The sequence below is a fragment of the Nyctereutes procyonoides genome, unplaced genomic scaffold, assembly GCF_905146905.1.
Source record: "Nyctereutes procyonoides isolate TBG_1078 unplaced genomic scaffold, NYPRO_anot_genome, whole genome shotgun sequence".
Classification (NCBI taxonomy): Eukaryota; Metazoa; Chordata; class Mammalia; order Carnivora; family Canidae; genus Nyctereutes; species Nyctereutes procyonoides.
In genome coordinates, this window is record NW_026575048.1 from 26,324,970 (window position 1) to 26,338,505 (window position 13,536).

General features: G+C 39.8%; 1 protein-coding gene across 8 annotated transcripts in view; it reads left to right on the top strand.

The window, feature by feature from the left end:
• LTBP1 (latent transforming growth factor beta binding protein 1) overlaps positions 1-13,536 on the top strand; it is a 389,672-nt gene that overhangs the window by 331,972 nt on the left and 44,164 nt on the right. For 5 of the 8 annotated variants that reach the window (XM_055327297.1, XM_055327299.1, XM_055327300.1 and 2 more), the window contains one exon: positions 10,667-10,792. The exons of the other annotated variants lie outside the window; for them this stretch is intronic. In XM_055327297.1, coding sequence (XP_055183272.1) covers positions 10,667-10,792 — 126 coding nt within the window. The remainder of the gene's footprint in view (positions 1-10,666; positions 10,793-13,536) is intronic. 8 annotated transcript variants of the gene reach the window in all.

The following is a 13,536-nucleotide window of genomic DNA, read 5'->3' on the forward strand; positions in this document are numbered from 1 at the left end:
TGCTTCTCCCTCTGCCTATGTCTCTGCCTCTCTCAGTCTGTGTCTCTCATGAATAAATAAATAATCTTAAAAAAAATAAACTTAGAAAATCCTCTCAAGTATAAAGTCATTTATCAGCCAGATAGATTGGTGTTTTTTTTTAGAGTCTTCATTAATTTCTTACAATAAGATCTTATACCTTTTATCTTTACTTTTTCACTTTGCATTATATTATTTGTATTTTGCTGATCTTTGAAAATAATTTTTTGATGACCACATAATTCCATAACATGATCATACCATATATTTGTAAAAGTGTCTTGTAAGTTATGGAGATCAGACTGTTTCCTTTGTGATTGTTGCTGTTTAGTCCTCTATGAATATACTGGTATGTACACGTTTATTTTCATCAGTGATCATGTCCCTAGACTAGATTGTAAGGTACTTAATACAAGATCAAAGGATGTTGGCAACCTTACTGGCTTAACAACACCTGGGACCACATTGCTTGCCAGAAATATGTGCTGCTTCTACCACCACCCGATGAGACCTAGCTCTTGACACTCTCAAGAAGCTAATGCTCCATTTTTGTGTTAATTTGATAAGTAATATCTCATTTTAATGTGCTTTATTATCAATAAACTTTTATAGTTATCTCTTATGTGACATATTTTTTTGCCTATATGAGGTGGAGTTTGTGTTTTTCTGACCAATTTATGTATATTAAGGATAATGATTTTTCAATATTTTATAGATCTCCCATTCTTTAATTTGCCTTTTAAGTTTATTATGCTGTTTTTTCTTTCCTATCTTTTTACTTTGCCGTTTTATGTATTCTGTTGTGATCAATTTTATACTTTTATTTCTTAGAGTATTTTATCTCTGTGCTGTTGTTTTTGTATTTAACTTTTTTGTACTCTGGGATATAAAAATGAATATTTTCCTCCATTCAGTTTTCTTTTTCAAGTTGCCTTTGAAAATTTCAGATACAAGTTTCTGCATTACAAATTCAACTTTTTAAACTCCATTGCAACTTTAATGTACTTTGCTTTTGATCAGATGGAAAATGGCTGTGTCACCAGGTGTTCTTCTAGCCCAGCACCACTGCTTCAGTGGTTCTTTGTCCCCTGCTATGACTGTGAGTGCTCAGCCTTGGATTTTGGTGATAATGTGATGTGCCATCTTTTTAAGGTCCTCATAAGTGGCTAGTGAGGGGCAAGAAGAGGCTGTGTGTTTAGATACATTTTTTCAATGCAAAATTGGGTCAGAAAAGCTTTCAAGAGGCTCCAGTTAAGAATTGGTGGGCATGGAGACTTGGAGGATGGGCTTGGAATAAATGCCATAAGCTAAGATTTGGAGACATGAAAGATTGGATAAGTTTAGGAACATAAATAAATTAGTTTCAGTTGAACATGTAAAAGAGGAAAAAGGGATATATAGGATTATAAATAAAGAAGTAGGCAAAGGCTGGATTGTGGAAGTTTTGCTAGCTTTTGTATTAAGCAAGTAATATACTGAATATTGCCTTTGCACACCTGCTATGCACCAGGCTTGTTTCCATGTGGGCATGTGGTAATAAGCAAAACAAATATGTGTGTACACAGGGCAAGCAGTAAATACACAAATAAGCTTTCCAAACAGCATGTGACCACAAGCCTTTACAGCTGCTATGAAGGAAAGAGAAGAGTCAGTGAGAAGGAGGAGGAGGGAAAACTATCTTATGAAATGGCATTTGAGCTGAGCTCTAAAGAATGAGTTAGCTGCTAGAAGAGTGGGATGGGGATGGCAGGTGGGATAGAGCATTCCCAGGTGAGTTTTAATGAGGGCAGGGACTCTGAGGCAGGGAAAGTAGTAGCATTCAGGGAAGTGAAAATGAAAAAGACCTATGTTCAGTACTTGAGGCAGTGACTCATGGGCTGGAGAGTCAGGAGCGGAAGATGCAAAGCTTCCCAGAAAACACCATGGGTTTGGATATCATTCTAAGTGTAAAAGGAACAGACTGATTAATTTTAAGGACCATGATATACTATATGTCATCATTTTGAAGGTATATATTTTTTCACACTCTAATAGTTGGATGCTTCTTATAGTTGATGGGTTTTTTTTTAAGCAGTACAAAATAGCTTGTAGAATTTTTCCCCCTTTCTTAGAGGCACATAAAATATTTGTGTCCTTTTCAGTGTTTTTACTCTTAATATTTGATTTTACTCAGTGCTATATATTTTTAAAATGCACATCACCCAGAATGCTGTTTAGAAATGGGATTAGAGGGGCAAGAAAAAAGGGGAAGTCTTGCAGGATGTTGTTCAGGGCAGACATATTGGTACTCAGGCTAGAGTAGTAACAGTGTGATGAAAAAAAATAAATGACTCAGGAAATCTTTTGAAAATGGAACCTGGTATTGGGTTAGAATATAGTGTTGAGTTGGATGTAGGGTAAGAAGGAGAAGGAATATTGAGAATAGATCTCTGGTTCTGGATTTAGCAATAGATATTTGCTGGCATTATTTGCTCACAAGGGAAAAACATGAATCAGGTTTTTTTAAAGATCACATTTATGATTTGGGATTAGAGCTGACCATGAAATAAATATTCATGTGGGAGTATCAGGCAGGCAATTGGATGGATCAATTTAGATCTAGTACTTGGAAGAGGAGTCTAGCCTGGAGATATAACCTGGGAGTTGTCAGATATAGATGGTATTAGAATGGGTAGGGCCATCAAGAGAAATCATAGAATGAGAAGAAAAGAAGATCTAGGACTAAGCCCTGAGAAACACCAACATTTAGGAATAAAGTAAAAGATTGTGTAGAAGTGGCCACAGGATTAAGAGGAAACCCAGGAGCAAACAAGACCATAGAATCCAAAGGTAGAGGGTACTTTAAGAAAAAGAGTAGTCGGCTATATTAAATACCACTGAGCAATCTGTAAAGATGCCAGTCAAGAAGAGTCCTTTGGATTTTACAAAATGGTGACCTTATCAACAGCCATTTCAGTGGATTAGTATATATGAGAACCATCTAAGATCATACAAAAACTGGTGGAGTGGACACAGCAGAACATTGGCTGTTAGAATTTAGACTGAAAAATCTGATTCTAGCTAAAGGGCTCATATGCAAGGAGTCTCTAGGTTATTTTTAAGATGATAGCTGGAGATTTTTCATCTTCTGTGATCCTGATAGAAAATGACCAGTAGGGAGGGAAAAAGGGAAGTAGAAGATGCAGGGGCAGAGGGTCAGTTAGAAAAGCACAGATCTTGAGAAGCCAACTGTGGATGAGCTCCAGAGGACATGTGTCAATGGCCTTTATACTGTGATCCATGAGAAAACCCAAAGAGGTCTAAGCAGAGAATTACTTGGCTGGACTGTTTCAGTAGGTGAATCATTTTCTCATTAGAGGATGGATTTGGAGTGGCTGAAAGCACAAAACCCATTAGAATTCCCAATTAGAATTTACTGTGGGAATTCAGATTAGAGATAGTAAAGCTCCCTATAAGGTCGAGAGGAGGGGAGAGCATGAAGATAGAGTCAAGGGAGAAAATCAGAAGAGTGCAATGATTGGATGTAGGGAGGTAATCAAGGATTAGTCCCATGCTTTGGGACTTGAGATGATATTTTTGTTTTTAGGGTGGTTTTCATTAGGATGTCTTTAACTATGGATGGTGAATGTACATCATCCACATAATGATTGATGAAAATCAGGGCAAAAATTTGGTTTACCTTCTCTGGAACTTCTAGCTATTTCCAGAAATCAAATGGTAGGCTGCTCTGGGTAATTTTTAAAGAATATTTTAAGTAAATCTTTTCTGAAGTAATGGGTTTCAAGATGAGGAAGAAAATGAGCGATCTCTCATTGACTAGCCTTGTTTTCTAGAATTTATGTACTAGAAAGTTGGATTTGAAATATAATTTGCTACCTCTGTCACTTCTTGATGCTTACTTATTTTAGGCTACTAGCTTTCAGAACATACTTATGACCGTCAAGATCCCCAGGTTTTCCCGCCATCCTTCTCTGTCAGGCAACGGCGTGGCAGTCAACTCCGTACAAGGATGTAGTTTTGCTGTTTTCTGGCTCATCCCCATTTCTCAGAACAAAGTTATTTTCCATAACACATAAGGCCCATATTCTTCAGCCTGTTGATATTGCCAGACCTCAGTGGACCTTTTTCTTTTCAAGGCTCTTTCCATATCCTATTGTATTGTCTGGACCATCTCCAAATCCAGTTTTTAATTTCCTATTGGCTAAATTTTATTTTTTTTCTTTAGGCCTTGCACTCCTCTTTCGTTTAATCCTGGCTTCTCTCCTCTGCTGTGAGAGAGACCTTAATCTCTTTTGGGCCAGCCGCCATGCCATTTTAAAATTCCTTTGGGCAGCTATTCAGCTGGTTTAACATTGTTCAGTCCCACTTCTTGGCTGGGATTTACTGTCTCCTGCTCGGCTTCCGTTCCTTTCAGTAAGAAGTATGAGGGCTGCATTTCCCCTGAAGCAGGAACCCTACATCCCTTCCAGTGTAAGCCTCCTCCACCCCTACCTTTTTGGCTTTATTTTCCTAAGATTCTGGCACCAAATATTTAACCAGTTGAAGTTGGTCATGAAGCCCTGGGCTGAAATAGTGGGTCATTCCTTTATATGAAGAAATTCCGAGAGCACCAGTACTATACATGGTGCTGGGATTTTCCGTGGCTGGAACACCGTCGGTGCTTGCTGTGCCTTTCTTGTAGGTCTCCCCCAGAAAGAGCCTCTGAAGGACGTCCAGCACCTTGGGTATTTAGGTTTCAAGTATGATAATACTTGATGTTCAAGACTTGTTTAAGGATAAGAGGAGGAAATAAAAAAAAAAAGGATAAGAGGAGGGTAGTTGATTAAACTCTTAAGTCAGTATAAGTTGAACAGTGTGTGTTCTGACTTACATCTTTGTAGTGAGAACACCCCAGTATGCTTGTTGGACTCACAGACATTTCTATTCATCCTCTGGCACTGGCCTTCTAGAACCATCACCATGATGGGAGGCAAGAGGTTGTGATAGGTAGAGCCGCAAACTTAGATTCAGAAGGTTGCTCTTTTGCTAGGCTCTGCTCCTTTGCCAGCTTTGGTTGGGTAACTTTGAGGCAAGTTACTTTGCATCCCCAGGCCTCAGCTTTCTGATTCTTAGAATGAAAGGGTTGAACTGGATAATCTTCAAAGTTCCTTCAAGTTGAGACGAACCCTATCATTCATATAAAAAATGTTTTGATGACAGGAAGTCTTCTTCTTCTCAACCATGCAGCTGTGGAGATTTTCCTGAGAATGATCCATTACCAAAAATGCGACTCAGTTTCTGTCATCCACCTCCCTAGAGTGAGCTGGTGGCCGCAGAAGGCTCATAAGCGAGCTTTTTCTTCCAGCAGGTAGATGTGTCTTACTCAGGATAAGGAAAAAGAAAATCAACACAAAGGTAGGACATGTTAAGAAAGAAAAAGAAGCACTTTTTTCTTAGTGCAGAACAAGGAACTGAGTGGTGTATCTAAGAGGAAGAAAACCAGCTCATTTTTTGACAAAGTATTTACAAATAGTCTTTTCTCCCCATACCCATACTTTTTGGTATATAGTACAGAATACCTAATGGAATCATTAGGAATCTTATTAGGAATTTCACTGTTGTGGTCTTTGAACATAGCTGTAATTTTCTGGTGACTAATAAGCCTTATCCTAGACCCCAATCTCTTTTAGAAAATCCTGCCTCTTTTCCATACTTTAACCTCATTTCATAGTTCACTTTACCTAAGTGAGAAGATGACACCAAGGATCTGGCCTTATGCCTTTATTTGAGAATTTTAGGAATGTGGTTGGAGTTGGAGTTCTCTTATATATAAAATCCCTGATACTAATTAATAGGTTTTGAAAAGCTTTGGTCTGTTGAGAAAATGTACCAGGCAAAAAGCATATATAGGCAAGGAAAAAAGATCTACCAAATGGGTCAGAAATTAAGACCTTCAAAATGTGGACCTATCTAGTCACTGACAGCATTGCTACTTTAAAAATGAGCCACTGGTAATTCCAGCTATCCAAAAGGATGCTCTGTTTCTCTTTCTTACATTTATATTAATCTTGTTATTAGAGAATTCATATCAGGGATATACCGTTCTTGATCTGCGTAATTCCTCCTTGAATTCATATCCACATACCTATAATATTTATATCTGCCTTGCTCTATGAAATATGAATAGAGAAAACTTGCCTGAGAAACCAACAGTATTATAGGAGCATAACTAATTCATCTGGGTTGCCAACTCTGGAGATCTCTGGAAACTCACTTCTTCATCACTCATCTAGTAGACAGTGTGACTGGTGATAATATCATGCATGGCTCTTCCAGATGTCTAAACAAAATTGGTTTTAGTAATTTAGTAGAGTGACCCCTTCATTAAAGAGAAATCCTGCTGTATTAGCATCATTCAGAATTGAGTTTCATATTCAAAATCAACTTCAGCAAAACAAGATGGCTTTCACTTATCCATTTAATGAAACTTGCATCTTGGAAGGGCTTTTATTCTCAAATAATAATAAATGTTCTTGCATTTAGTCTTATTTTTATAGAGTTGATCTTAATTATAGCAGGTCTTACGACTTTATAGACAGGACTAACAATGGGAAAATATCTCAGCACTCACATCATCAAAGACAATTCTAATGAAATAATGTTGTTTTATACAGGTCATTAGAGAAATAAAGCGAATGTTGTCCTTTTGTTAAGCTATTACTTTACCTCATTGTTGAAAACATGAAACTGCTGAGAGTTACAGTATATCATTTTCATAAAATATGAGTTGTTGAAGAGCTAGTCTCCAGCAGGCATTCCACATTATTTTTTCCTATTCATTTAAATCCAAAATATTGCTCATCTAAACTCTCTGTGTTAATCACTGGTGCATTAAGTCTGAGACTGCAAGACGCCCAGTAATTCATAACCGTCTCAGGACTTGTTCACCTTAAGGTCAGTTTCTCAGTTCCTGAGCTGGTGGTCATTAACACAAAGTCATCGTCAGCTGTGACTGCACAGAATTAATAAAAAAGAAAGCAAAGAGATGTTACTATAAGAATCTGGACTGAAAAGCCGCCAGATTTTCAGCACTGGTTTTCCTTCCTCCATCTTTGCCGTCTTGTTTTAGTAGGGATCTAAGTTGCTGGTGAGACTCAGTTGGGTGTTCTCCACCCCAAAAAGTGGCCCTGATGGGTACGGCAATGGCACAAAATGCCCTGGGAGCAGAGAGGAGGGACCCTAAAGTTTGATACTTGGGATGTGTCCCTTGGGCTGACTCCTGATGGGCCAGGAAGAGTTTGTGGAAGGTTCCAAGTCAGTGAGAAATCAAAGACTATAGGGTTTTCAAGAAACTGGTATACTGAGAGGGCTGGGACGTAAATTGGGAAATAAATGTTGGCTAAAAACTCTGGCTGGACTGTTTAGCCAGGAGCCTAAGGAGGAAGGATGCTCTTTGCTCTGCCAAGGAGAGTGGTTGGTGTCCTCCAGCCAAGAAGAGATACTGAATATTCTGAACAGGGAGTGTCACTGACAGATTTGTAGTTGGTAGACAATGGATTAGAGGGAGGGTAGCCAGATTGGGGATAAAGGAGTGTGAGGAGTGTGGGGAAGACAGAAGAGGGTATGATAGGGAGGGACAAGACAGAGGAGAGAGAGAAGCATGCCCCAAGATTTCTAGCTAAGGGGGCTGATTGGAATCCCTGATGAAGAGAATATAGGAGAACTGTAAGTGAGGTGAGGAGGAGGGTGATATGATAGTAAGTTCATTTATCATGAACATGTCCCATAGTATCAGATAAACGGTTTCAAAGGACAAAGATCAACCTTTGAGAGACACTGGGAAATCATCAGTATAATAATTGGTAATTTGAAGCATTTCTGAGTTTCTTTCCAGCCTTTAAATCCTGTGGCTCAATGAATAGTCTCTTAGACAAATACCCATTTCCAGAAGTCTAAAATTAGTAGGAGCCCATGGTAAGTGATTTGATAATAGTTTAGAGTTACTGCTCTCACAGTTGTGACCGGTAAATAAATTGTGGCCTTAGGCTGACATTGGAAATCCATCAGAATAGAGTCACTGTGTGTCATCTTTGTGTTAGTTGTTGCAGAGGAGATTCAGTTATTTAGATGTGAAATAATGTCATTGAGTTTTTGGTTCAAGTTGAGGTAAGAGAGAGAGGCAAAAAAGGACAAAAATAAGAGAGGTTTATCAGTAAGCTCAGGAAGTGTGGTTTAGGAAGAATACAGTGAATTTGATTTCAGGCCCGATAAGCTTGAGATTAGAGCAGAAGATGAAATGGGAATGATTAAGAATCAGAAGTATCCTGACTGGAGATGAAGCTTTGGGATTCATTCTGATGACTGTGGTAATTGAAATCCAGATTGTCTGGAAAGGGTGGAACAGGGCAGCTCTGAGGAAGCCGTAGGTCCCAGGGAGGCCCGAGCCTTGGCAGACCCCATCTTCAGGCTGCAAAAGGATGAGGGCCAGCCAACACGGTTAAAAGTCAAACAAGAATAATACTCCATCGTGGGATAGAGAGAGAGAGTTCAAGGAGGGTGTTGGCAGCCTTGGAGGTCAAGGATGATGATGGCTGACTGGAACATGATCATCAAATTTACGCACAGGTCAGCCGTTGGTGGCCTTTCTCAGAGGAGCTTTGTAGAGTAAAGAGAGAGTGAGTTTGTAGGTCATGAAGGAACAGGGAGAGGAATACTAGTAATAATTAATAACTTGTTATTTTGGTGAGTGCTCACTGTAATTTTAGGAATCTACCAATGTTACTAGTTGTGAGGTTGCTAGTATTTTCTTTTAACTGACAAGGTACGTGAGGAACAAAGGCAGTGGGTGTAGATAGTTCTTCTGAGATGTTCTGTAGTAGTAGAATGAGTGGAAGAGAACAGTAGGTGACATAGTGAAGTGAACGGTTTTCCAGGAGATTTTAACCTTTTTTTTTTTTTTCGAGATTTTTAATATGTTTGAAGTCAGTGAAGGGGGGGGGTGGTGAGTGCCTGAGGATGCTAGAGAAAGGTAAGCAGGTATCATTAGGGGGAGGAGAAACTGATAGGGAGGGAAGAAAGAGCCCAGCCTCGAAAGGAGAAGGGACAGTTGTGTTTGAGTTGAGAAAATTAAGAAAAGTGGGTAGTCCTTCGTAGTTTCCAATTCACCAGTGAGACAGTCTCCGAACTTAAGCTCGGTTATGTTGGAACATTAGGAAGGGAAATGGAGACAGCTACCAAGTAATCATTGTATTCATCTTCTTTTTCTACTGGAAAGTTTCTTGACATTAAAAAATTTAGGAGGAGGGCAGCCTGGGTGGCTCAGCGGTTTGGTGTCGCCTTCAGCTCAGGGTGAGATCCTGGAGACCAGGGATTAAGTCCCACGTTGGGCTCCCTGCATGGAGCCTGCTTCTCCCTCTGCCTGTGTCTCTGCCCCTCTCTCTGTGTCTCTCATGAATGAATAAATAAAATATTTTAAAAAAAATTTTTAGGAAGAGCAGGGACTCCTGGCTGGCTCATTTGAAAGAGCATGTAACTATTGATCCTTGGGGTTTTGAGTTTGAGCCCCATGTTGGGTGTAGGGATTACTTAAATAAATAGAACTTTTTTAAAAAATTGAGGAAGAGGAAAACTCAGTTTTATTGACTCCTCCAAACTAAATTATGCCAAGGGCTTCTCAACTTACCATTTTTTTAAATCATTTGTTATCTTCCCATGTATTTGGATGCAGTAACTGCATTTTCTTAACTGTATCTCAAAAAGCCTGTGTTTTGGGACTATGTGATCCAGAGACAGAGAGGACAGAACCTGACAGATGGGAGTGTGTGGTGTGGCAGTAAGCAAGGAAAAGGGCACCAAAAACCCAAAGGAAATTAGTCACTGTGAGGATAAAGAAGTGTATCTAAAGGTCTGTTTGCAACTTTGTAATTGAGACATCACTTTTTTGAGAACATTTTTTTTTAATTTGGAAACAAAAGCATAGGACCACTGTCATCAAGTTTATAGAGCACACAATGAATTTACAAATCAGCCACTGGCTGATCAGTGGGAGCATTGATATTTAGGACCTTGAGTGGCTATAACTTGGTGACAGGAAATCTTGTGAATCAGTTAGACTGACTGGCTACGCTGCTGAACTCATGAGATTCTCTGTCTCTCTCCTCCTCTTCCTCCTCCCCTCCTTCTCTCCTTCCTTCCTGGGAATGCTGTTGAGATTTGCCCAAGGTTATCTATAGGGTTGAGTGAGCCACTGCCAGGAGGCCAAGGCTTTTTGCAGCCCCCACCTCTGCAGATAGAACTGTGAGCATTGACAGCAATCCAGAAAGGTGACAATACTTTTCACGTGTTTCCCCTGTAGGAGAATATACCCTCCTTGGAAATAAAGGGTTGGAAGCATGCAGAAAACACGGACCGTGGCAATTATAGCAGCTATATCTGTTTGAAAACATTTCCTAAGGAAAAGTAAATGTTTTCTCACAAAGCCTAGCATTTGTCCATGAAGACCTTTTCATCAAAACATTTTATTTATATGTAAAATGTTTTAGAGGTTCATTCTGTGTAAACATGATCATCTCATGCTAACCGAGGTGTGCTGAGCACCTCTATCTATCCATTAATATCTGGTGTTTGTCAGTCTGTGTTTTGTGTCTGATGTTACATGTCTTTTTTGCAGATATTGATGAATGTGTAAACAACACTATTTGTGACAGTCATGGGTTTTGTGACAATACGGCTGGCTCCTTCCGCTGCCTCTGTTATCAGGGCTTTCAGGCCCCACAGGATGGGCAAGGGTGTGTGGGTGAGTGTTTAGATTTCTTTCCACAACATGTTTCACGTTCCCCATACTGAAATGCCATCAAAATCGTCAACAGCAGGAGAGATTGTAAGCAAGGTAATTCGGATAGACTTTCATCCTTATTTGATTTTGTCACACAGTTTGGGGGTGTACAGAAAGATGGCTTCTGAAATTGTTAAGGGCCCTAAGAAACAGAGAAGAAGAACTTTGAATTTCATGTATATTAAGAAAAAACATCTGTCTAAACTCTAGCTGTGCATACGGAGCCCTTGTGCAGAGTCCCTCCTGCCCAGGAAACAGTCTGGTGTGTGGCATGGCTTGTCTGTCTTCAGGATGTACCTCCCTAGGCAGTGCACTCTTGTTGGCAAGAGTTTCATTTTCCAGGAATGACACCTGTAAAATGATGCTTTGAATTGTGCAACTGTATTTCTTCAGTCTGTCTGGGCTTGACGGAGTTGGAAGACATCCTGAATATCATTAGATGTCCTAGAACAGGGGTCCAGGAAACGCTCCCTTAGTCCATATATTTGATATTTCATTTTCTGATCAGCTGTGATTTCTTTAAATCAAATTCATTATGGAACATTTGCAATTAGAGCCATGAAATGAGAAAGAAGAAAGGTTATTAAATTAAGAACACCCCAGGTAACAAGGCTTTTTCTTTACTCTGACTCTGTTCATTTTGTAGCAGACAACGTCTCAGGAGGCGTCTGTGTAACTTCTGAGTTTGAACATATGCAATTCAAAGCATTAATTCATATCCAGATTAGACAAGGAAAGCAAAATTGATTTGGAAGTTTAATGATGAACCCACCCCCTTGAACAGTCACCACTTTTAAACTAACACTGTCATAAGTGCTGGTTCCAAATTCCGCTTTAGTCTCCTTTGCGCTAAAAGGCAATAAAAATTGTCTAAATATTTGGACTAAACAGCTCACGTGACTGGCTCCCACTTCTCAGCCTCCACACCTCCTTCTTCACCTTCTGCACCCCAGTGACATACAACTGCATGTGGTTTCTCACAGAGCTGTGCAGTGATTTGGCTGTCGTGTGCCCCTCCTGCTGGGGATATCTTCCCATCTTCTCCTTGCCTGAGTGGCACTGACTCCTCAGGATACTGTCCCTGTCTTCCCAGACGCTGTCCCTGTTCCATTTTTCTCTCTCCAGCTCAGTGTTGACCCCTCTCCTGCTTCCACAGTACCTTCAGCGGATTCAGTTACAGTACTTACACGCTTTGGGGGGGTGTCATTTGGGCATACTGCCTGCGGCTGCCTTCTCCGAGGCCTCCAGATCCTGTAGTTGAGAACATCATCTCTCCCTGCCCTAGTTGGGACTAATGGTTGGCCTATTTGTAGATGCACAGTAAATTTTAACTGTTACCTGTTGAGATATCAGATGTCAAGCCACTGATTCCACATCAACTCCTGAGTCCCGATTGGTGATGTTTACTTCTAACCAGGCAGATGAGCACACTGAACCCATCTTGACATTCTCTTTTAGCCCACAAAACACCACCCTTAGGGGAAGGATATTTGTTATCATTTTGCCAAACTCAACAGGTGTCATTTTATCTGTTCATTTACTCTTTCAAAGACATTAACTGAGCCATCTACTATGGGCACTTCATGCGAGGTGTTTTGTAGAATTTAAGGGTTGAGATAGCCCTGAGACCAAACTAAGACCATGCTGTCTCCTCTGCTTGGACCCTGCCAGCGCCTCCCCACCCCTCACCCCTTGCCTGTTCTCTGGCAACTCTGTTCCATATTACTACTCATCCTTCCGATGCAACTTCTTGGCTCCAGTATCATTTCTGTGACCCACCCCTCCACTTAAGGTCCACTGTTCCATGCTTTCCTTGCACTTTTCATTCTTAGCACTTAGCATGGCCTATGAGATCATCTGGCTGATTTCCCTGGCTTGACCATAAGCTCTGTGAAGGCAGGAGTTGGGCCTGCCTGCGTCATTGTTCCACCAGTGCCTGGCCCACAGGAGTAAACTAGCAAGTATTTTTTGATTGAGTGAATTCATTCTCGTGGGAGAGATACCAATAGTCATGTAAATAATACAAGTTAGAAAGTAGAAAGTTCCATTTGACATTTACCAAATTGATAAATGTGAACTGGCAAATTTCTAAAGTCAATTTTTCTGGTCTAAATTATGACTGTCTGAGTTGATTAAATATGCCAACTCTCTGCTTTCCTTCATGTTATAATACCTTTTCATAAGCAAAACTCAGCTCATTAGGTTTATATCTGTTTATATACAAAGTGAAACGGAAAACTGAAGTAAGTATCCAAATAAGTCAAGATACATAAACTTTTTGTCCAATTAACTGGGTATAGCAGGTGAAAATAAGATTTTTTTTCCCCTGAATGATTTGGTTAATTGCTCAAATATTTAACTTTTTTTAAACCGTCTCAGAGTGCGCTCATGAGAGTTGAGTTTGTACACGTTTAATGCATAAAATACATGAGCATTTCAGATGTCAAGTCAGGTGCTTCATTGGACTGGGCATTCGTTAATAAAATTTCTGTGGATGAGACAAGGTAAAAGGTAGTATTGGGCAAGTCCGAACATTAGGATTACCTTTTTTAGGGCTATGTGCTTGCATAATATCAAATAAAACTTACTCATTAGTAGATTTCTGGACTGTGTTTTAATTAAGTCTAAAGTACAGATGAAAAACACTTAGCAAAATAGAAATGACACTCTGGAACATCCACAGAATTTTTAAAGGAACGGCCAGT